Below are 22,589 nucleotides of genomic sequence, written 5' to 3' on the forward strand. Positions count from 1 at the left end.
CGGGGAGTTTTGTGCTAATAGTGGGCCGGTTGAATAATTAATCAGCAAAATGTGGAAAATTGTCTCCCAACGTAACCGGTACGTTGCTACCGGGTTTTCGTTTGCCAGGCGAACATTCCTGTCCGATGCGTACCAGTGCCGTGATGCTTGGAACGCTCGTTTGGCGACCCCGATTCTGGAAAAGATCAACCTCGAAACGCTGTACTATGATTTGGAGCAGCGGTTCCAGCAGAAGCAGAAAATTTCCGCCATCGATATCGATATCTACGCCAACAAGCTTGTGGACGATACGCACATCGAAGAGATAGCCGAATTTCTGTACAAATTTCGTCTGACGGAGGAAACATCAAACACGCTCGACTCGACACACCATGCCGTGGTGCGGAACTATCTCGACCACAAGTGTTACGGCCAGTTGCTCGAGGTGTTGAACAACCGTATCGGATACGGTGTATTTTTGGATGATTACAGTGCAAACCTAACGCTCGATCAATTGATAAAGGAGAAAGAATTCCGGCATGCGGCACGTGTTGCCACACTGCTAGCGTTGCAGGAGGATTTTTCCAATCCCATTACCAGAGCGCTTTCGTTGTACAGTTGCTACCGGTACGCAAAGACACCGGATGCGGAGCATTTCGATGATCTTACACCGGTTCAGCAGGAGGTAACTGAAGGCGAAGGACAGAAGAAGAAGAAGAAGGAAGAAATCAAAGTCAGGGTAAAGTTTTTGCGAAATGAATTTTTCGACGATCATTTTGACCTGACCGACAGTCAGCTGTTGCTCGGCAAAACGTTCGTAGAGCTTGGGCGAAGCTACGGTGGAGCTAGCAGTCCGATTGGAGCGAGTTGCGAGCTGTTGGGATTGGCGATGTACAAAAAGTATGATCAAGCGATCGCATACGTAAAGGAAAATGCGGGAAAAGGATTGAACGAGGAAGCTCTGCAAATGCTTCGAAACACGTTGGAGAAGGAAGACAACAAGGAGGATGAAAAGTATGTGGCATTTGGCGAAGTAGTAGACAAAATAGAGGCTAGTATGAAGCTCAACAAGGAAAGTTTCGAAAAGTTGATTCTTGACGAAGTTAACAAGACGGTTAGCTCACATGAAAAACAACAAATAGAGGGACAAGCAAAGGTGAGCGTAATTTACCATAGCATTGGACCGGTACGAATTTAACTGGAAATCATTTTCCGTCTTTTTTCTTTCTCCTGTAGCTCTATTCGGACTGGTGCAATGTCCGACAGCAACGGCTAGATGAAGAATTTAACCGCATGCAGCGCGCGAAACGGCTAAAGGAACTTGAACAGCTAGCACTGGATATGGAGAAGGAAGAGCAGAAGCTTTGGTTCTTTGAAAACGAGGATAAAATCGATCTACAGATCGATAGTAAGCAGGTGTACTATCCCAAACGGTGGTTTGGCAAGAAAAAGAAGCCACGCACGGTCGATGTGGATTACGTTCCACCGGAAGTCCGGCAGCGAAATTAATCGGCGAACTAGCGTGCCAGCAATTAATTAATCGATGCGTAGTGTAATCGATACATGTGGAAGAAATAAAAATGAATGTGTAGCGTCTACTTTCTCCAATTTTCTCTATAAAATCCCAATTTTCTGTTTCTTTTTTTTCAAAATTCATCCATCTTTTTTGACGGATGTATCCGGCGAAATGACTTCTTTTTTTGCAAACTGTCAAAACAGAACGTAAACATTGCCTGCTTACCGATTGCAATATTTAATCGCTACAGGCGCATATTTGTATAAAAGATTATTTTTTGTGTGTGTCCGGTTAAACTAAGAACCTTCGCAATATGTTTATTAAACCTTTTAAGATCAAGTCCAACATTCTCGTGACGGGATCCGAGAAAAAACGATTAAGACAGCGAATTATGGCCCAATTTAACCGTGTGGATGAAGAATCGGCAACCTCACCACTGGCTGAACTGTTCGGAAATCGGGCCAAAGTGTGTACGGTCAAAATCATTACCTACCACGAAGAACCGGTAACGGTGTACACTAGCGATAAGCGGCCAATATTTTTCGAACTGAATGGGAAACTTCTACCGACCGTGTACACGCTATGGAGTTGTCCGGATCTGGTACCAGCGTTCACTACCCATGCCACGGTGCTTCCCAAGCTGGCAAACGGTGCCGATCTGATGATTCCCGGTGTTGTGAAGCAGGGCACAAATCTGGCCTCCTGGGGCCGGCATCAGAAGAATGACATTGTAGCGGTAAATCTAACGTCCAATCGTGCCGCTGTCGGAGTTGGACTGTTGGCACACTCTAGCAGCGATCTGTACATGTGCGGAGGACACGGAGTTTGCGTGAAAATGATGCACGTGTTTGGTGACAAACTGTGGGGAATGGAACCGTCTGTGTGTCAGCAAGTGCCGCTGCAGGGAACGGTAGTGTCCGTGCCGACGGAATCAGACTTTCCTCCGCTCGGAAGCGAAAAAGTTAAACCCGTAGAGGATAGTGTAAAGGAGGTATGTATCTCATGGTTGAAAGTTAATTGGATGAAGGAAGACTGGTTTTAAAATACAGTTATGTACATTTCAGGCTACAAAATCACTGGCGAAATCGGTCATTACAAGTAAAGAGGAATCTGGAAGCGATGATGAGGCATCCGACGAGGACACGCAAGAACCGGAAGAGGAAGAAAAACCTCCCAATCCCGACGATCTGATTAAAGGTGCGTTCCTGAATGCACTGAAACTGCACGGCAAGAAAATAACGCTTCCCCTGTTGACGAGCACATTCTACCCGCAGTACGTCCAGCCGGAAATTCCGGAAGGGATCGAGATGAAGAAAAGCTCGTACAAGAAGGTTGGCACATTTCTGAAGCGGATGGCCGAAGAAGGCTTGATCGAGATAAAGGAAGAAAAGAAGGGAATCGAAAAGGTGACTTCGCTGAATCTGGAACATCCGGACGTGTTATCGTTTTATCCATATAAAGTGTCAAAGCCTTCGGCCGAACAGGAGATAAGCGGTACGGCTTCGGCGGGTCCAGCTTCAAACCCGCTACTACTAACCAAGATGACGGCCATGTATGCCGTAAACGAACGGACGGCGAAATTGTTTGGCTGCTTCAATGTGGCAGTCGGAAACGCACTAGATCAAACTCAAGTTCGCAACTACATGCGAGACTATGTGGGACGGAACAAGCTGATTAATCCCAACACCAAGCTGGTAACGCTAGACGAAACGCTTAAAGACATTTGTGGTGTCAACGGTGAAGAACTTGTGGCCCTGCCGGATCTTACCGAGACGGTTCTGAACGGCATGACAAGCACGTTCGAGATGCGCAGTCAGAAGGGAGCGGTAATGAAGGGTGGTAAGCGGGCCGTTATACACTTGACGACTGCGACACGCAGTGGAAACAAAAAGGTTACGCTTATTAGCAACCTAGCGGATTATGGTATTAATGTGAACGATTTTGCGAAAGCGGTAAAGCTCGGTGCAGCGGCCAGTACGACCATGACCGAGGTGCCTGGTTCGAAGGGGGAGCAGTTGATGGTACAGGGCAATCATGTAAAGTTTGTATTTGAACTGCTTACCACCACGTACCAGGTGCCAAAAGCGTGCATAACGGGGCTAGAGTTTGCCAAGGAACAGAAGAAGAAAAAGAAGAAATAAGTTTTTCTGTGCACAGTGCGTAAAATTCAGACCCTTCCTGAAAAAGAGTGATTGTAAAATCGTTTGAGTGGAAAAGGAAACATAAAAACAAAGAATGCATAATTACAATCAAAACGAACTTTTCAATTGATGAACTATTATGTCCCCCAAAAATGGAGTAGAAAACACTCTGCATTCCGTTCAAACATTGAAGATTACGGAATGTTAACGACTATTTTGAAAAATGATAGCGTGAAGCAAGCTCTGACATCAACTGTGTCCGTGAATCAAGCCCACAACAAATATATCCTTTCTGCTGTCAAAGCAGCTTTGTTTGTTGTTTACGGGCCGCGCAGTATTGGAAACGTGCAATTCCAGATAGCAAATGAAAACGAACGATAAAACAAAGTTTCCACCATCGAAAGGTGGTGCATCGGGTGGCCAACGAAATGGAAAGCATCGTGGACAAGGAAAACGAAAGGAACCCTTCTTCCAACCTGTTGTGTCCAAATCGGAAAGTAATGCACACAACAAGGATAGAGGCAGCGGCACAGGCGGTCGATCATACGGAAAGCATGGTGCGGGAGTACATAAAACTGTAGCCTTCAAACCAAAACATGAACATCGGCAAGGAAAGGAAAGCAAAAAGCCGATCAATGATAACAAACGACAGAACGGTCGACCACAACATGGCAAGCAGAAGCAGCAGCAACACCACCAGTATGGCAATAAACGTTCACCTGCACCAACGAAGCCATCGGTCCCATCCGAGATCCGATTTGATAGCAAGCCGGAAAAGGTAAACTATTGTCTGGCACCCGAACGGTTGGAAGCACAAACAAGGGCGATTAAACAGTTCGAGCAAAAAGAACGGGAGGAAGAGATCGTGCGCAAAAAGCAAGATCGCCAGCAGAAGCATAAAATGATGACGCAGAAAACGCGCAAGGGACAGCCGGTAATGCAGGGCCGGCTAGAGTTGCTGTACGAAAAGGTCAAAAAGGTGGTCGGCGTGCAGTGAGCGGAGCAATCGGTACGTAAACAATCCGTTTAATCGTGTAATAAACAACATAAGTAATAGGCCATAAACCATAGGCTAAAAGAGAATCGATCGATGCGTTTCCGTTTTGTACGGTTGTGTAAAAAGGCTGCCTCTTCGTTTATTGAAGTAATTATGTCTTTTTGAAGTAATGGAAGGAAAGGCAACGTTGTATATAGCGTTTTAAATGTTAAGATTATAGAATTTCCGTTGAATATCATAGAATAATAAAAGCTGGTCCCGGGGTGACCGATGGAATGAGCGGTACGCGTCGGGATCAGCACGGCCATGGCACGATGATAGCAATGGTGAGAGCCTCAAGCGCAGGCGGCAACAGATTCGTAGCTGTTTGGCATGCACTCGTTGCAGCTAGCCGTCAGTGAGCATTCATTCTGTTGCGGGAACAATGATTCCAACATTTCCCTGTAAGAATAGAGGAAAATGAGATGAGCCGTTAGTAGCGTTCGTAAGATTACACGTAAGAGCCGTGTGAACACACTTACCAATGTCGTTTGCTGATGTAGCAGTAGACTTTCGGCAGCTCGAAACCATTGAACGGACTGGCGACGGGAATGGTGTAAGCGCCCATGTTCTCAAACACGACCCAATCGTCGATTTGCAGCTCGGGCAGTGCAATCGTTTCGATCAGCTGATCGAGCGCATCACACGTCGGGCCCCAGATCGTGCTCTTGTACAGCTTGCCATTTTGGCCACCGATTAGCTTCGGTCGCGGTACCTGATGATCGTACAGCACGCAGTTGAACGACGCGTAAACACCATCGTTCAGATAGTACATCATCCGATCGATGGTGCCCGTCTTGGCGTTCAGGCAAACGCGCTTCGACTGCACGTTGGTGACGAGAGTGAAGGCGGACGATACGTAGTAGCGGCCCGGTTCGGAAATGACGCGTACTGATTTGTCCGGGAAGTACGTATCGAGCGCTGCATTTACAATCATTGCCACCTCGTCGATGGATGTGCCAGTATCGCCCGGGAAACCGCCACCAATGTCCAGCAGGTTGAATGTGTACCCCAACTGGGCAGCATAGGCAAACAAATCACGCGCGTATGAGATGGCCTTATAGTAGATGGGGAAATCGGCACAGCCGGAACCGACGTGGAAGCTTACGCCGACCACTTCCAGCCCAAGACTGCGGGCAATCTTGATTAGGCGCGGTGCTTCCTCTACCGGATCGCAGCCAAACTTCTTGCCCAAGGGACATTGGGCTTTTTCTGCCTCGCAACGGATGCGAATAACAAGCCTACGGGAACAAACAGGAAAAGAAGCAGTTAATTAATAACTCCGAAAAATTTACAATCTTGCACTTTTGTATACGCACTTGGCATCCGGACAGTACTGCTTGATCTTGTGCAGCTCGGTATCGCTATCGTAGGTCATCGTTTTGACCGCGTTACTGTTGGCGTACCGCAGATGCGATGCCGGTTTCATCGGGTTTGCAAAGATGATACGTTCCGGGGCGACGCCAAGCGAAAGAATCTTCGCTATCTCACCCTTCGACGCACAGTCGAACGATGCACCGAGTGCGGCCAGCGTGGCGCACACGATGTCCGTGTCGTTGCACTTGACCGCGTAATGCGGTACTACGCGTGGCATCTTTTCGATCCACTGCTGATGTTTGCGCACAATGTCCCCGATATCCATCACGTAGAACGGGTTGTCGGTGGGCAGCTGTTCTACCATCGAGTCGATAATGGCCGGCACGTCCACCGGACCGTCGACGATCTCAATCTTGTCCGATTCATTCTCGAGGAACTTCATCCTGTGCGGTGTTGTTGGGTTGTTGTTTTTGTTTTAACGGTTTTAGTTCGTAGTGTGGAATGTGTGTTTTAGAGTGTTTTACTTATGAGTGTCACACCACAAGATGGGGGCTTTTCGCGAAAATGGAAAGCTCAACTTCACTCAAACAAACTATAAAGAGGAAAGGATAGAATAGAATAATTAGCAATGGATACTGTATTTCATTCAATACGATAACTTACGAGGCAGCCTTTTCAAGGGGAAGTTTGGTAACGGAAGCCGTTGTGATGGGCAAATGTCACCAGGGTGGTTTGGCGTTGGTATCTGTCAGTACCAGGAGGTGTCGATGGTTATGGTCAGTGCCCGACAGCTGGGCTAACTGACCGCTAGTAACGTCCTGCAAAGAAACGGGAAGAGCGCACCGAGAATGTTAAGCTTTGTTAATCATCAATACATCGTCATACATCCAGCCAGCGTTCGAAACATTCATTTGAAGAGGTTTTTGGCTGGGAGGGCGATGGTCGATTGGCACAGATTAGTGGTGAAAGTGGTTGAAGGATTATCTGATTGATGTCTTAAATACTTGACCGACAGAGACACGCTTCGAGAACAAAGAGTCCGAACCCATTTGGCTATGTTGTCCGCGTGCTTCTACTATCATTCTCTGAGGCATCTCGAATGGACACGAATAAGGCAACAACTATGCAGGCAATCTATCACGCTGATTAAAAGTGTATGCTTTTCTTCTGTTTTTACCGCTGTGAGTCATTTTTGTCAATTGATGGCTCATCAAATCAAAGTGAAACACAAGTCCTAACCTATACCAATGCTCATTAATGAACGAACAAAATGCGATCGTGAGATTAGATTTTTTGTTTTAGCTGCTACCACCTCCCATTTGAAAAAGGTTATCGCCCGCGTTCAATGAACATTTGACAACCGAAGTGATTGTTGTTTCCAATAACGAACCTTTGGCAAAAAAAGAACAATTTGGCTGACCTTATCATGTGCGTTCAGCATTATGGGACAACCTATGATAAGGAGTGAAAAGAAAGCATGTTCTATGCTGCGGGAAAGAGCCGGATTTTTGCTGCAACACACTAGGATGTTCCATTTCGATTCTTCGCCTACCGACCAGTTGAGTGAGTTGCATCCGTTTACAACATGACGGTGACCTAATAATGTTCACTGGGGAACGACGATTGGGACACACTGAGTACTGTTGCCGGGGGCCCGTAATGTATTGATTAGAAAAGCAGTGATTGTAGTATGTGTGTGTGTTTTTTTTTTTCGATTTGTGACCATTATTCTAACACACGCGGTTGGTTCGTTCCGGTATGCGTGGCCTTTACACATAGTCGGGAGGAGGATGCAACGCCAAATTGGCCGTCCGATCGATCATGTGGATTGGTGGTGGGTTTCGGAAACACCAAGGGTGGTGTGTTTGTGTGTCCCATGACCATTACACAATGCGGTGCTCGCGTAGTTTTAAACGGAACGCGCTTCCTAAGCACCACTAACACCTTTGAATAACTTCGGTTCGAAATTGCTGATGAAGGCTGATGAACTTACGTGGTGGGAAAGGAGGGCCTCGGGTGGGCTACTAATATTTCACAACTTCAACCATACAACCCGTATCCATTTTGTGCCACACGGGGGAAAAAAAAAACTATGATTGTGTCTGGGTCTGGTCTTCCACCTTAATCTAGAAGGTATCTTTCGATCGTTCAACAACCAAGAAAAAAGCAGCTTGAAAATGAGCAAATAAAAAACTGTTTTGTGTTGCGATGCTGAATTTCAGCTATTTTTATGCTGTTTGCTCTACGCTGCGTGAGTGTGTTGGGTACGACGGCGTATCGTAACGTTATGAGGAGATGGACACATTTTTTTTTGGTACATCTGTTTGCTTTAGCCATTTTTGTACCGTTTTTAACCTTGCTGTGTCGACAACCCGGATGGAAGAACAAAAAGCAATCCATAACCAATGAGAATATTGAATCCTAATGGCGATTGAGGTGGTAAACACAATTATGCACTTGATTTGGGCACACTCACACACTACTTACCTGTTGTGAAATTCTCGAAATTTTTCAACAAAAGTGAAAAATAAGGGCACGGATGTGTTGGGCTACGTTGGGCTTCCGTTATTCGATACACATGCAGTGGAAGCGTTTGGTTTTCCAAGTCTGGCAAGAACCTACTTCGTTCTCGCCACCAACGATTCGTGTATAGCAACCGTACTGAAGGCTGGTGATTGCTATGCTAACGCACACACATACACACACTTTGCAGCAGCCTAACTGGCCGAGACGGGAAAAACCTGATGTGAGATGATGATTCACCACGTGCAAAGGCACACACACACACACACGCGCAGAGAATCACTTGGTGCACTAGGAGTTGACCAGGAACGGATGTGGGATGCAAAGTGAAAAAGGACACTTGTGTTGCGGACAGGCACCAAAGTCGCACGGTTCACACTGTTCGGCTAGTTAGGCTGTCAAAGAGCGCATGGCGATCGATTTATATACCTTCACGCAAACCGGAGAGTCGCCAGTAAAAACTAAGAGAACGGGAGAGTAAAAAGTATAGATTACAATTTATGCTCTTACTTTCTCGTGCCGTGTTGGCGGGTAAAATGGTTATAGCCTGCTTTGTAGAAAAAGGCCCCATATAAATGGACATAATGCTTCGAATTTTTAGGTGCAAATGCGAGAAAGCATTTAATTGTTTCTGGAAATTTTTTAATTGATTGCGTTTACGGATCTTTAACTAGACTTGCAAATGATTTTAACATAAAAATTTTCTTTTTTTATTTGTACAAAGTGTGATAAATGTTCATGCATTGTGGACATTTTCCAGGGCTGTGGTGTCACGCCACCGAAACGTGATTGCTTCCAAATTATCGGCATTCTCCGGGTGAAGATGAATGTGCAAGATAATGTAGGATCTGTACCTATGATTGACGAGATGTGCATTATCTTTTTTTTTTGGGATGCTTTCAATTTGTCCGTTAACATTTTCGTGAAACAGGATCAAACTGGAAACGCGTGGCGTGGTACGATAGTAACACCAACAGAGATCTCTCCCTTCTTCCAGGGGCAGATTGTAAGAGAGACGCCTAACAATTGAAATTCTCCGTCTGTGGTGGCGCACGGAAATGTACGAGAGCGAAGAGAGTATCGAAAATGAGGACTCTCAAGCATAAGGCCAGCGCACGTGTGCGTGCTCTTTCCTCCTCGCGCATCCCGCAAACCGGCTTAAAGTGCAGATCGAAGCGGATAGACTGTTTGTTTACATTATGCGCGTGCTTATGCTCCAGGGACCACTTGATACACAGCCAGCTGTGAAGACTCGGAGCCCTGCCGTACCGAGCCCAATATGTGCGAAGGCTTGACGATGCGGTAAAGTCCAGACCGGCTTAACCCGTGCGTGTTCAATGGTTTTTCGCTGCTGGTAGAGTTTGAAAAATGTGTTGAAAAGCAATACTACGCGACAATAAGCACATATAGTTCGGGTTACACGCGAAATACACATATTTTATTAAAAAAGGACAAGTTAAAAATAAGAATGGACGTATTTGAATTACGAGATTCGGCCCAAAAAAAAAAAAAATTAACCAAAGCAATCATATTTGAAAGATGCATGCGATGCATAAAAAAAAAACGTACAAAAGTATAGTAATCTTAAGTATGACTTAAAAATTGGTGAAAAAAATAAAAATATAAAAAAAAATCTGATAAAAAATCCGGATTATAAGGATTATCTCATAAATCATGGGATTGAAATAACAATACGCTTGGATTTGAAGTAAGGGTGAGAAAGTAAAAAGTGCAACATATTTTTATACCCTTTTTTCTTACACTCTGTTTAATTGTGTATCTTCAAACAAGTTATATTTACAGCTTTACAGAGTTCCTCAGAGTGCTCATAATTTTTTTATACGAGAAATTCACACTATGTTCTAGCATACCAAAACGAAATAAAAAATCATTAGTGTAAACCAAAAATATATTTTGGAACGTGCCAAAAAAATTGTGTCAATAAATTGTGGGAGAAGAACTAAAACGCAGTATGCGCAAGCGTTCAAAAATCAAGACGAGAAATCAAGACGAGAACAAAAATATTTGAGCTCGCCTTTAAAAACAATAGAAAAGTGTCAAAAATGTCTGGAATGCTCTGTACATCAGTCCAATATAAATTAAATATAAATTTAAGGAAAATAAGCAATATTAGAGAGATATATGAAGGAATGGTTATGTACGATAAATAAATAGAATAGTAATTAGAGTCAAAATAGTTATCCAATATAGTTCAGATTTAGATTTCTTTGTCCGTTTTTAGTTACTTGAGTGAAATTCTTCATATTTTGAATTTAAAGCTTGAAATATATTGGCCTATTAATTAGCTCGTACGGTTAGCTTGACTAGATTGTTCCCGTAGATGAATAGACAGCGTACGGGGGGATGAAAACGATGGGATTCTATACATGCCTAATACATATTACATATAGACATAGTATAAACATATTACAGTTTTGTATATAATATAGTAAAGCTCAGAAACATTAGTATAAACAAATTAGAACTTACCCAGGGTCGTACTAGAGAAGTCGAAATAATAAGTAAAAACAATTATCATGGTTTTGTTTAGGCACACAAGAGTGCAATTGGTACGAAGAAACATGTTTCAAAGTGGTGGTGGTTCTCACTATCAGGAATCGGTTACACCTGTTCGTGGAAATTGAAAATTTGTCACCTTTATGTTGCGTACATTGTTGCGGGGCGTATTAATGTGTCAACCGGGATGAAAACTCTATTTTTGATGTGATACACTTAATCTTATCAAAATGGTTCTATTGCTCTGCGCGCTTAGTTCACACATCTTTCATGACGATTATTTTGACTACATGAATGGTTCATGGTCATGCAGCAAGAAAAGTGGGATGGTGCGTGGGATTGCATCAGATATACAAACCATTTTTAAACCTTCGATCGATCGTGTGTCAAAAAGAGGGAGATTAAACAACTCTCAATCAACTATTAACCACAACCATTATTCGCTGTTTGTTGTCAAGTTCTACTTTTTTATTTTACATGATTTCCCCACAACACGATTGTTACGATGATGCTGCAATCAACACAGCCCACCAGAACCATGTAAAAGCCCCGAATATTCCATCAAGAGTTGATATACTCGGCCACACAGCAATCACGAAGCGGGCGGTTTGTCAATTGTGGATGCGTTACCATTAGTCAGCGTTTTTGTTCAGTCGTTGCACGGTCATGGACGATAACTGGTAGCTTCCGTTGCACGAAGAAGCTATCTCGGAAGCATGTCATCATGAGGAAAATGAGATGGTTTTTTAGTAAGGCAAGGTTACTTCACGACAGCGACACAACACGGTACTTGAGGATCGCCGTCTCCATCGTCGTAGTGCTTTATCGGGGCTGAAGTGGCCTACAGCCCAGCCGGCTTGGATTACGTCAGTTATTTAGTGTGGGTCGGATTTGGCGTCTGCCGTGTACAGCTCATGGCGAGCTGTTTTAGGCATTCGGAGCCTGATGGTAACAAACATCCGGCGGAAAATCCACACGCGCCAAGTGCTTTGGAACTCGGATCGAAAAGGTGGGCTTACGGGCGACGGTGAGTCTCTTCACAATGCATTTTGCTGCTACTATGCGATTAGAATGTGTCATGCACGCAGCGAGACATTTCTGAAGTGTGTAGTGTGTACACTGTTGCAGCTTAAAGCGAAGCCACTCGATAGTTTATGATGCTAAATATGGAACTCATTGATTTATGGAAATAAGTTTACCCCCTCGGGTACGATGATTGTTTCGTACAGTTGGCCAAATAATCTGTTGGCCCCTGTTGCGCTGTTGCGCTGGTTGCATACACCCAGGCGGTATACAATGCATTGCTGATTCGTTTGAGGGTTTTCTAGCTTGATTTTTACTGTGACTGCGTAAATTGCTTTCTCACTTTGTAGAGGAAGTTACTGCGGACAAGATGGTTCCTTATAATGAAAGTCATTTAAGGTGGTTATTGTGAGTACAATTCGTTTGCTATCGACAGTTAACTACAATTTTGCAAACTAAATTTCTAAATAATGTTTTCTATTGATGACTTATTGTCGAAGATGTTAATAATTTGCTATGATCGTATTTCGCATAGATGAAGAATGTGAAAAAATACTGTTTATAGTTATTCGTACTATCCGTGCTTTCTTTTTAATACATAAACTAAAAGGAATATTTTAATTTTATGTTTTTTCCACTTTCATATTGCATATTGCAATATCTAATGCTAATACTGCATTCTATGTCAGCGATCTCTAATCCTAAAATTTAAGCAAAGTTACCTAAGATTCGTTTACGCTTCATCCATCACGAATTGATTGCACTAAGATAATCATTATCAAATTTCTAATGAAGGCATTTATTTCCTATTCCAGAAGAAATTGCTACGACCAAGCCAAAAGCATCCATATCGTTGATAATATTATCAGTTCCAAAGTATAAAGTGCGCTAGTTGATGGGACATGATGAATTTGAAACATCTTCAATAACAGTGATCGTTCATATGTTGACATGAAGCGGCACAAGCAGCTAAAAATAAAAAAGGAAAAAAAATCTTCCACTAACCGGAACCCACGACGGACTGGGCGACTCCATTGGGCGAAGACATTCAATGCCATCGCAAAGAATGGTGCAGATCCGGGAAAGTTCACACATCGTTCCCGAAACGGTGCAACCAAAAAGGTGCCGAGGCGTGATACTGATAAAGGATTTGACGTGGGAACGTTCAATTTCGATAAGCCTGTTCTACGACCAGCACCAGGCAAAGGAGTTAGATGCTATCATGGGTCATATTGTTTCAGTGGCATATGGTTTCGGGCGAAAGAAAATGGAGTCCCGAACGAATCATCGTTGCAAGCTCATTATCTGGTACTGATACTGAACCGCACCAAACGGCTTTTGAAAATCAAAGTTCAATAGTAAAATTTTATCACTGGTTCATTTGGCGGTTCTTCCAGAAGCGATAAGCAGATGAAATCAGTGGAGAGATTTAAATGTGGCAGATGTAAAAAAAAAAGAATTCGAATAAACAATACCATACACATTCAATGATCTGTCGCTTTTCCATTCCCCCAGTCTAAGTGCTGGGGCGTGTCGAATGTATGAAGGATGTGCACATGGTTGCGCCACGCAAATTAAGACGGAGAAAGTGTGGTTCAGTATCGTGGGACGATTAAACGTGAGGGTTGAAATTCCCAACGTGAAGAGCCAATGATGAGCATCGGTGGCTCCAATTGGACAGTATCATGATCGATCGATGGCATCACGGTACGGTGGAGTGCAGGGAATCAATCATAGCAACTGCTTGGCTACTGCTCATCGCACCGCGAGCGATTACGAGTGGCGAGTATAAGAACCCTTTTCCAAAGATTCTCGTTTATCAGTGTCGTGCAGACAACATCAGCGTGTAGCATCACTCTCACCGTACTCATTCAGTTCGTAGCATTGCGCACCGTTCGTAGTGGACCGTATTGTACGAAGTGCAACTGGAACAAAGACAAATTAGTAAGAGGGACCCCCCAGCAAGAACTGTCTTCATTTCATCAACAATAAGTAACCAAAAATGAGTGTAATAGAGTGCCCGTCCGATCTGACGCTCATCAGCGATGAAATGTCCATCGGTGACGTTATCCAGGATATCATTCGGATGGGTCCGCATGAAGATCCGCTTCATGTGCTTGATTTGGACGATGTCGTCCGCAAGCACTACGGCTGGTGTGCGAAGATGCCACGCGTGAAGCCGTACTACGCGGTCAAGTGCAACGACGATCCTCGCATCCTGCAAACGCTGATGACGCTCGGGACGGGCTTCGACTGTGCGTCCAAGGGTGAGATGGAACGCATGATCGGGCTAGGTGTGAAGCCGGACAACATTATCTTTGCACAACCGGCCAAGTCCATTCCATCGCTGTTGTATGCACGCTCGAAACAGGTGTCCGTGATGACGTTTGATGGAGCAGTAGAGCTGGAAAAGATCCACCAGTACTATCCCGAGGCACGACTGGTGTTGAGAATGCGCCACGATTCTCTTCAGGTACGGTGCTCGTTGGGCAAGAAGTTTGGGTGTGATCCGATCTCGGAAGCTCCAGAGCTGTTGCGGTATGCGGCAACACTTCGAATGAATGTGATCGGTATCAGCTTCCACGTGGGCTCGGACTGTGACGAGCATCAGGTGTACTACGACGCGGTGAAGATTGCAAAGGACCTGTTCGATTATGCGAAGACAATTGGATACGATTTCAGCTTGCTGGACATTGGTGGTGGATTCCCGGGCGATAATAACAAACCGATTGATCGATATGCAAAAGCAGTGAACGTGGCAATAGATCACTACTTCCCGGCGGAGTTGGACATTCGCATCATTGCTGAACCGGGTCGTTACTACGTCGCGTCGGCAGTGACGCTGGTATCGTTTGTAGACTCGAAGCGTGTGGTGAAGGAGAAGCAGGAGGATGGCACTGAGAAAACGCGGATGTATTACTATCTGAATGACGGTGTGTTTGGAACGTTCTACTGCACTGCACATGAAGCACAGCCAGCTATACCGATCGTAGAGCGAAAGTTGGGAGCGAAGGAGTACAGCTCATCGGTTTGGGGACCAACCTGCGATGTGATGGATTTGATTCTACCCGATGTGCTTCTACCCGAGCTGGATGTGGGAGATAGCGTAGTGTTCGAAAATGTGGGAGCCTACGGACAGGTGCTCTCCTGCCGTTTCAATGGATTCGCCATACCCAAGGTGGTGCCATACTTGCGCGAAGGTACCTGGTGAGTATTGAAATAATTTTAATTTTTTTAGCAAAAGAGTACGCATACTAACTGTAGTTGTTCTGTTGTTTCATAGGAAAATACTGCAAGACTTGACTGCTGCATCGGCCGCCATCTCGGCACGCTCCATCGATAGTTTGGACGGCAAGCTGCTAGTTACTCATGAAAGCTATGCACCCATCGCTGAGGCAACTTATTTGGTTTGAGGGTAGAATGTTAGTGCACCTGAGTTATATAGCAATTGTTTAATTTTATTTTATGTTACTTTCCTCAAACTACACCCCACAAACCCTATTGTTCTAGGTTAAGTGTTCGTTTTATTTTGAACGGGAGATATCCATCCGTCAAAAAAGAAACGCTCCGGATCATTAAATGTAGAACTGTAGAGTCTTAACGCAGTTTTCGTTTGTATAATGATTCAATAGAAAGCATTTTAATCGGTTGATCTGTTTAATATTAATAAATGTACAAAAAAAGTATGATGATTCGATGTTTATGAGTTTTTATTTTTTATTTATCAAATTACAACTCCATTGAATTTTTTTAAAAATCTCTAGCGGCCACAAGACGTCAATCTACAGAAGCCTTAAAACAAGCGGAGGAAGTGCACCCTTCAACCTCATTAAAAAATGCTTCTTGAGGGAAAGTTTGCTAGGATGGAGGAACCTCACGATATCCCTGCCCCTGGTCGAGTATGCAAAATCTTGTATAACACGCTCATTTTCTCACCTTGCGCTCTCACTAATTCAGAACTATCACTAGATACAAGTAACGCTTCAATAGTGATCTTCAAGTGCAGAATCGTCCATTTGGTTACGCGTAATTCAAGTTTTAGATAGTTTGCCAATAGGCAATGCCCATTCTAATATCCTAAAATCGAATGAATCTATTTTGTTAACGAATAATCGGAGTTTACTAAAGAGTGATTTCCGAGTAAGAGTTGATTTGACAACTCTTTGACTGGTCACGATGGTCGTATCTCCATTGTATCCGTATAAACGGCAAGCGGTGTTCGGCAGGTTGGTGAAATCAATGAGCTAACGAGGAACAGACGAATCGAGAGGGATAACCATCATATATGGAAACGTCTTCTTCTCATTCTTGGCCTGTTGGATAGTCAAGTCCTCGTTACGTGGTAACTATTCGGATGGGATATGAGCCCCGACTCCACCATATCAATAACGTCACCGATGTCGCCACTACTCTCCGGAACTCCCTTATGATACGGTAACAATATCCTCTTAAAATCGAGCTATCGTCATAGAAGAGACAGTGTACAGTATTGTTCTTCAACTGTTTTATTTATTCTACTACTTCCTGAACGTACAATGCAAGATACTGATACAGCGAAGTTCTGTAGAACATTTCAAATGTTGTATGTGGCTGAAAACGATGAAATATTTCAGATTGTTGACATGATCCCTCGACGTGACAATGAACCAAACATCTATTACAACAAAATATTACGCCAAGAACGTAAGAATCATAAAGTGAAGAATGATAGCTTAAATGTGATTATCTTGCTCCTTCGTTACACCAGGTTCCTTGCACCGAAAGGCTGTCAAAACATTGAAAACGCCAGCTGATTAAGACATATTCTATTGATTCATAACCATACCTAATGGATGTTTCGGTAGTGTCCAAAAACGTACACCGCAAACGTTCTTTAGTTCTGCTTGCTTTCAATAAATTTTTGCTCGATAATCGTCGTCATTAAAAGCAATTGTAGCAATTTAAAAACAAACAATGCCGTCTTGTTGTTTCTTTGAATTCTGGGAAAGTATACGTTTTTCGTTACTGTGAGCACAGCTGAAGTAAATAAGCATACACAAGAAAGCTCATTGCTTAGACACAGTACAGTTTTCGTCGAGCTATGTCTATAATCGCTTGTATGTATATCTGCAATACAATGTCTACGATTCAGACAAGTCATGTCTGCCGTTACATTAGTTGGTTGAGGCCGCATGCGATTTTGTGGTACAATTTGAAGGAGATCGATGAGTGTAAGGAATCATTGTCAAATTGAGATAGAGTGTGTGATCAGATCATACAATTACAAATGTAATCACATCTTTGTGCAATATTCAAGAAAAGCAGATCTACAGTTGACTCATCGACGGTTTGTTTGAAGTCGATTTTGATATGCCTTATTCACTATGACCAATCGAACATGATAGCTTCAATTCTTATCTTTGAAATAAGTCCTAATTATCATGCACGATTGTTTGACGAAAGCTCTCTAAATTGAGAAATCTTTACCATGGTTGTCAAATTAGCTATCCGTTACATAGCGTTAGAAACCCTTTGTCTTCTACTTCTTGGGTTAACCTACTGGGGCACGCCGGCTATCGAATGAATTACCAGACTTGCCGATACAACCCAGTTGAATAATTGATCCTCGATCCTACCGGGCCGCTCTGGTTTAAAGCTAATTGATGCAAAAAATAAAAGAAACTATAGTTTTGGAATGTTCAAAGCTAGTACCATTTACATTAAGAATAGTTCATATTACAGGAACTTTTCATTGCAAAGGACAGCTATTTCAATACCTATTTTCAGGTTTCACGAACACTGATCGTTTATTTATATTCAATTAATTTCCTATTAGCGCATCACTTATGATTGAAGTTATTATCTGTGAGTGAACTCGATTCAATTTGGCTCTACACTAGCCAATGTGCATTTGGACTTGCGCTAAAAATAGGATTAACGATCGTTTATGAGGTTCGTAGGAAAAAGATTAAATACTAAACTTGCGTATTTTTGCATTGCTTCCATTGGTTGGTGGAGATTGCTAAACAATGCCGGGTTATGGCATATTTTTAACGGAATTTACAGTGTGTCACAAAACAAGGTTATAGATATCATCTTAAGATAAGCAGATATCGCTTTTAAGTAGAACTGATAGAATCTCGTACACAATTAAAATTCAACTCATTTTGTGTACATTCATGTCCAAATCAGGGGATCTCATTTAGGGGTTAACGGCGGTCCTTGATGCTACATACGTAGAACCAATTTTAAATGTAAGATAAAAAGAGCTAACACGATGTCTAGAGCAAGTGTGTTTCTTGTGATATTCCGCACAACAAACAAGTTTATTGCTATCATGTAAGACAGTTATAGCATTACGGTCTGGCCGTCCTATATGAGTAAAAAAAGTAAGACAATTAAAAAAGTGTTCAAATATGTACCGAATTTTGGGACATACTGTCTGAAAATTCCAACGATTTCTTGGAAATTATTGTTACCCTGTTTGCCTTACTTGGAACAGCTGCAACAGCTGCAATCCTCAATCAACTGGGGGTATTTATAACTGACACAGTTTGTGACCAAACAATCAGTACTGTTAGCCGTTCTCGTCCGATCGTTCTCGAGTGTGAGCAGTGTTCAAAAAGTGTTCAAAGTATTCAATACGTTTAAAAAGTGTTCTTACGGTGTTCTAATACGGTGGTTAAAATGAAGTTACTCAACATTCCACCGGATGTGACGCTCATCAGCGATGAAATGTCCATCGGTGACGTTATCCAGGATATCATTCGGATGGGTCCGCATGAAGATCCGCTTCATGTGCTTGATTTGGACGATGTCGTCCGCAAGCACTACGGCTGGTGTGCGAAGATGCCACGCGTGAAGCCGTACTACGCGGTCAAGTGCAACGACGATCCTCGCATCCTGCAAACGCTGATGACGCTCGGGACGGGCTTCGACTGTGCGTCCAAGGGTGAGATGGAACGCATGATCGGGCTAGGTGTGAAGCCGGAAAACATTATCTTTGCGCAGACGGCGAAATCTATTCCATCGCTGTTATTTGCACGCTCGAAAAAGGTGTCAATGATGACGTTTGATGGAGCAGTAGAGCTGGAAAAGATCCATCAGTACTATCCCGAGGCACGACTGGTGTTGCGTATGCGCCATGATTCGCTCCAGGTACGATGTAGGATGGGTAAGAAGTTTGGGTGTGATCCGATCTTGGAAGCTCCAGAGCTGCTGCGTTATGCGGCAACACTTCGAATGAATGTGATCGGTATCAGCTTCCACGTGGGCTCGGACTGTGACGAGCATCAGGTGTACTACGACGCGGTGAAGATTGCAAAGGACCTGTTCGATTATGCGAAGACAATTGGATACGATTTCAGCTTGCTGGACATTGGCGGTGGATTCCCGGGCGATAATAACAAACCGATTGATCGATATGCAAAAGCAGTGAACGTGGCAATAGATCACTACTTCCCGGCGGAGTTGGACATTCGCATCATTGCTGAACCGGGTCGTTACTACGTCGCGTCGGCAGTGACGCTGGTATCGTTTGTGGACTCGAAGCGTGTGGTGAAGGAGAAGCAGGAGGATGGCACTGAGAAAACGCGGATGTATTACTATCTGAATGACGGTGTGTTTGGAACGTTCTACTGTACTGCTCTAGAAGGACAGAAAGTTGTCCCAGTTGTTGATGGTAAAAATAATGAACAGATGTACGATTCAGTATTCTGGGGACCAACGTGCCATGTGCGGGATAAAATTGCTGTAGAACAATTCCCAGATTTGGACGTGGGAGATAGCGTAGTGTTCAAAAATGTGGGAGCCTACGCAGTGGTGCTTGCCAATGGGTTTAACGGATTCGCTTTGCCAACAGTTAATGCATATCTTCGCGAAACTACTTGGTAAGTGTTTTAAACCTGAACTAATGAGCACAATTATTTCCATGTTTAAAATAGAAGGCGATTTTATATAAAATAATAATAAAAAAGTAGATTGAATTGTTCGCTCTGTCAAAATCGCTAAATGTTTTAAACATTCAGACACTTGTTCTATGACCTGAGAAACAGTTTAATTCTGTAATAGTTATAATATTTACCTCTCTCTCTCTCTACTTGCACAGGGAAAAACTGAAGGCTCTAACAAATAGTGATGCTGAAGTTGTCCATGATGGTTCTAATACAGCCAATAGACAGCTAGGTGCTTATGAACAACATCCATTTCGTGATGAATGCGGCTATCGCATTCGATTGTACTCCAACGATCATCCATTTTGAGCCATGATTTGCTTGAATTTATATTATTTCTTAGAGTTTATATTTACGATTAGAACACTTATACCTAATTTTAAGTAACATTTACAATTGTTAGGAAACGGTTCAAGTGACATACGAGCGAAGATGAATTTAGCATTCGAAGCAGACAATGCAGACAATCTAATGACTCATTTGCTACTGTGTGCCAACATGTTACGTTCATTCACGAGGGGTATTGAACCCTGATGCATATTTTTTGGAACGACTCCAAATGAAATGTATTTTAAGGTGTGATTATCTCTTAGTATTGAATAGCTGTCAACAGATAGATAATACGAGCAGCCTAGGGCACATTTTGTTGATTAAGAAACCGACTGGCCGTCTCACTGATGTTAAAAAGGAATTCCGCACAGGCCGTTCAATAAGTTCACTGTACATCCCCGTGAGCTCAATGTACATCCCCGTGGAGCTGCCGTTTCTGGCTTCCTTTAATTGACGTTATTCACAGCTGGATAGTCAGTCAATTTTATGTAAAACCTCATATGACCGCATAGCCAGGTCATGGTCTTTTACATATAGCGCTAAAGAGGGGAAATTTGAGACTCGGAGGTGGAATGTCATAAGAATAATGGTCATAGTGAGGACAGAAAATCTAACTATGTTGTATCAGCAAGTCTAGAACCCAATTCGATGAGCAACGTGATCTGGCTGGTTGTTAAGCCGATAACAAACTGGACAGGTATTTGTAAGTTGTCAAATCCTCTTAGTGTATTAGTTTTAGGTTATGTTATTTTTGATAAATAAATTAACATACTACATTTCGAATTAAGCTGAAAATAAAAATAATGATCTTTTATCTGATCATTAGTTAATTTTACCGGTTTACTGAAATATGCAACATAATTACGGATTAAATGCATACGCTAGGACACAGAATTGAAATAGTAATGCGTCATACGACTCTTTTTACGCGTTGACCAGGAGTCTTGTTCGTTCCTATAGGAATCATTCCTACAGAATGCTTTGCTGCACTAATTGGTCGACCCGAACTCATTGCACTAACGGGGCGAGACTAAACAACGATTCGAACTCGCATATATGTACTTTGTTGCTTCCACGGGTTGATCCGAATTCGATTAAATATGACCCGAACTGCTCCGGATCGCTTATGAAAGGCTCCGACTCGGTAGGTTTGGGTCCATCAACCCAGCAGTAATGTCATTCTCTTTTTGATTTCCGTGACGAATTGTAAAAAAAACCTTTTTTTTTTTTGGGTGCATCCTATAAGTACCCGATCGACTAGTGAAGAGGCTAATCACTCTCGTTGATAGTGGGTGCCAACGGTAGAGTTGATATTTTCGGGTCTCTTTGCTCCTGACCGGCCCGAACGATGGACGTATTTTATGTTGTCCCGGATTTTGCTCTAAGAGGATTGAGCTGGCCCGACTCGAAAGGGGTACCGAGCTGAAGCCCAAAGCGAATTGAATGTTGTAAATACTGGCAGATGGAAGTGGCCCCGGAGGCGTGGAAAAGCCTCAAGAAAAATTTCTTCTAACTTTGTGGTCTTAAATGCAAATGGGACCCTTTTATTTTACATCAATGTTAGGGGCGGCTCGGGACCAGATATTACATCGGAATCGCCTCAGGACTGACTATCCAGCTAAAGAAGTCAAAAATGGCAGTTCAATACCTCTCTTGGTTGTAAAGCCAAAGAGGAAGATCTATTTCGATAGACCTATTGGGGCGGACCAGTAGTGTAGGCGACAGCAAAGTTGGCCTTCAAACGGCAGGACCCGGGGTTTAAAATGCGAGTCAAAATCATTAAAAAAACTTAATCCTCAAATAATCAAAAGAGATTAAAAGATGGATCGAATCGAGGGTTTATTTAAACTCACTGGTTTGCAACCTTTAATTTAACTGCTTGCCAAATTATCGTTTTCGTATGAATGTTTGTCAAAATCTTATCTAAACTTCTTTAATCTTCTATTAATTTATGTGTTGAAAAATGTTACATCATTGGCATTCATGGGAAAAAGAAACCGATACGATTTAAATTTACCAGACTTGGACTTCGCAATCTACAATGGATCAATCAAAATAACATGCCTACCTACAATGTTAGATGCTCACTTCCAGGTTTGCAACCGTTAGTACACAGAAGAGAGGTTGCACAGGCAATGTTTATAGCTAAGTTATTAACAAACGACATTGACCCACCAAAACATACCCAATATTTCAATATACAGGGTGTTCGAGATAAGTTTGACAGTTTCTGAGGGAATAGGAAAGGAATTTTTATCAAATTTATGTAAAATATT

At 43.0% G+C, this 22,589-nt stretch overlaps 6 protein-coding genes and 1 long non-coding RNA gene across 11 annotated transcripts in view; 5 read left to right on the forward strand and 2 right to left on the reverse strand.

Annotated features, from left to right (window-relative positions):
- Positions 1-49: 49 nt before the first annotated feature.
- Positions 50-1,488, forward strand: LOC126556519 (uncharacterized). Its single transcript, XM_050211781.1, has 2 exons — positions 50-1,135; positions 1,216-1,488. The coding sequence occupies exons 1-2, from the start codon at positions 50-52 to the stop codon at positions 1,486-1,488; spliced, it is 1,359 nt and encodes a 452-aa protein (XP_050067738.1).
- A 314-nt stretch (positions 1,489-1,802) lies between these two features.
- Positions 1,803-22,589, forward strand: part of LOC126556023 (eukaryotic translation initiation factor 2D) — a 526,420-nt gene continuing 505,633 nt past the window's right edge. For 3 of the 5 annotated variants that reach the window (XM_050211184.1, XM_050211183.1, XM_050211182.1), the window contains exons 1-2: positions 1,809-2,486; positions 2,560-3,655. In XM_050211184.1, the coding sequence (XP_050067141.1) occupies positions 1,809-2,486; positions 2,560-3,636 (1,755 nt within the window). In that variant the 3' untranslated portion in view covers positions 3,637-3,655. Of the gene's footprint in view, positions 2,487-2,559; positions 3,656-22,589 lie in introns of all 5 variants that reach the window. The other 2 variants (XM_050211185.1, XM_050211181.1) reach the window with 2 other exon arrangements.
- Positions 4,001-4,639, forward strand: LOC126556325 (uncharacterized). Its single transcript, XM_050211576.1, has one exon. The coding sequence runs from the start codon at positions 4,001-4,003 to the stop codon at positions 4,631-4,633; it is 633 nt and encodes a 210-aa protein (XP_050067533.1). The 3' UTR covers positions 4,634-4,639.
- LOC126556122 (ornithine decarboxylase 1-like) lies at positions 4,738-6,462 on the reverse strand. The gene is made up of 3 exons (XM_050211340.1): positions 5,992-6,462; positions 5,155-5,913; positions 4,738-5,074 (listed from the first exon to the last, which is right to left on the reverse strand). Exons 1-3 carry the CDS (start codon positions 6,429-6,431, stop codon positions 4,969-4,971), a joined length of 1,305 nt encoding a protein of 434 aa, XP_050067297.1. The 5' UTR covers positions 6,432-6,462; the 3' UTR covers positions 4,738-4,968.
- LOC126556537 (uncharacterized) lies at positions 6,551-8,651 on the reverse strand. Its single transcript, XR_007607031.1, has 3 exons — positions 8,477-8,651; positions 6,653-6,807; positions 6,551-6,581 (listed from the first exon to the last, which is right to left on the reverse strand). It is a non-coding gene; the product is annotated as an uncharacterized LOC126556537 (long non-coding RNA).
- On the forward strand, positions 14,010-15,465 carry LOC126556114 (ornithine decarboxylase 1-like). Its single transcript, XM_050211327.1, has 2 exons — positions 14,010-15,259; positions 15,336-15,465. Exons 1-2 carry the CDS (start codon positions 14,055-14,057, stop codon positions 15,463-15,465), a joined length of 1,335 nt encoding a protein of 444 aa, XP_050067284.1. The 5' UTR covers positions 14,010-14,054.
- On the forward strand, positions 18,703-20,292 carry LOC126556113 (ornithine decarboxylase 1-like). Its single transcript, XM_050211325.1, has 2 exons — positions 18,703-19,920; positions 20,139-20,292. The coding sequence occupies exons 1-2, from the start codon at positions 18,719-18,721 to the stop codon at positions 20,290-20,292; spliced, it is 1,356 nt and encodes a 451-aa protein (XP_050067282.1). The 5' UTR covers positions 18,703-18,718.

The sequence above is a fragment of the Anopheles maculipalpis genome, chromosome 2RL (genome assembly GCF_943734695.1).
Source record: "Anopheles maculipalpis chromosome 2RL, idAnoMacuDA_375_x, whole genome shotgun sequence".
NCBI lineage: Eukaryota > Metazoa > Arthropoda > Insecta > Diptera > Culicidae > Anopheles > Anopheles maculipalpis.

Bases quoted from the DNA above. Each gene is read 5' to 3' on its own strand.
- LOC126556519 (XM_050211781.1), top strand. From the start codon at position 50: ATGTGGAAAATTGTCTCCCAACGTAACCGGTACGTTGCTACCGGGTTT. The intron at 1,136-1,215 runs GTGAGCGTAATT...TTTCTCCTGTAG, and splicing joins AAATAGAGGGACAAGCAAAG to CTCTATTCGGACTGGTGCAA.
- LOC126556122 (XM_050211340.1), bottom strand. From the start codon at position 6,431: ATGAAGTTCCTCGAGAATGAATCGGACAAGATTGAGATCGTCGACGGT. The intron at 5,914-5,991 runs GTGCGTATACAA...TTGTTCCCGTAG, and splicing joins CAGTACTGTCCGGATGCCAA to GCTTGTTATTCGCATCCGTT. The intron at 5,075-5,154 runs GTAAGTGTGTTC...CTATTCTTACAG, and splicing joins TACATCAGCAAACGACATTG to GGAAATGTTGGAATCATTGT.
- LOC126556113 (XM_050211325.1), top strand. From the start codon at position 18,719: ATGAAGTTACTCAACATTCCACCGGATGTGACGCTCATCAGCGATGAA. The intron at 19,921-20,138 runs GTAAGTGTTTTA...CTACTTGCACAG, and splicing joins TATCTTCGCGAAACTACTTG to GGAAAAACTGAAGGCTCTAA.
- LOC126556114 (XM_050211327.1), top strand. From the start codon at position 14,055: ATGAGTGTAATAGAGTGCCCGTCCGATCTGACGCTCATCAGCGATGAA. The intron at 15,260-15,335 runs GTGAGTATTGAA...GTTGTTTCATAG, and splicing joins TACTTGCGCGAAGGTACCTG to GAAAATACTGCAAGACTTGA.
- LOC126556325 (XM_050211576.1), top strand. From the start codon at position 4,001: ATGAAAACGAACGATAAAACAAAGTTTCCACCATCGAAAGGTGGTGCA.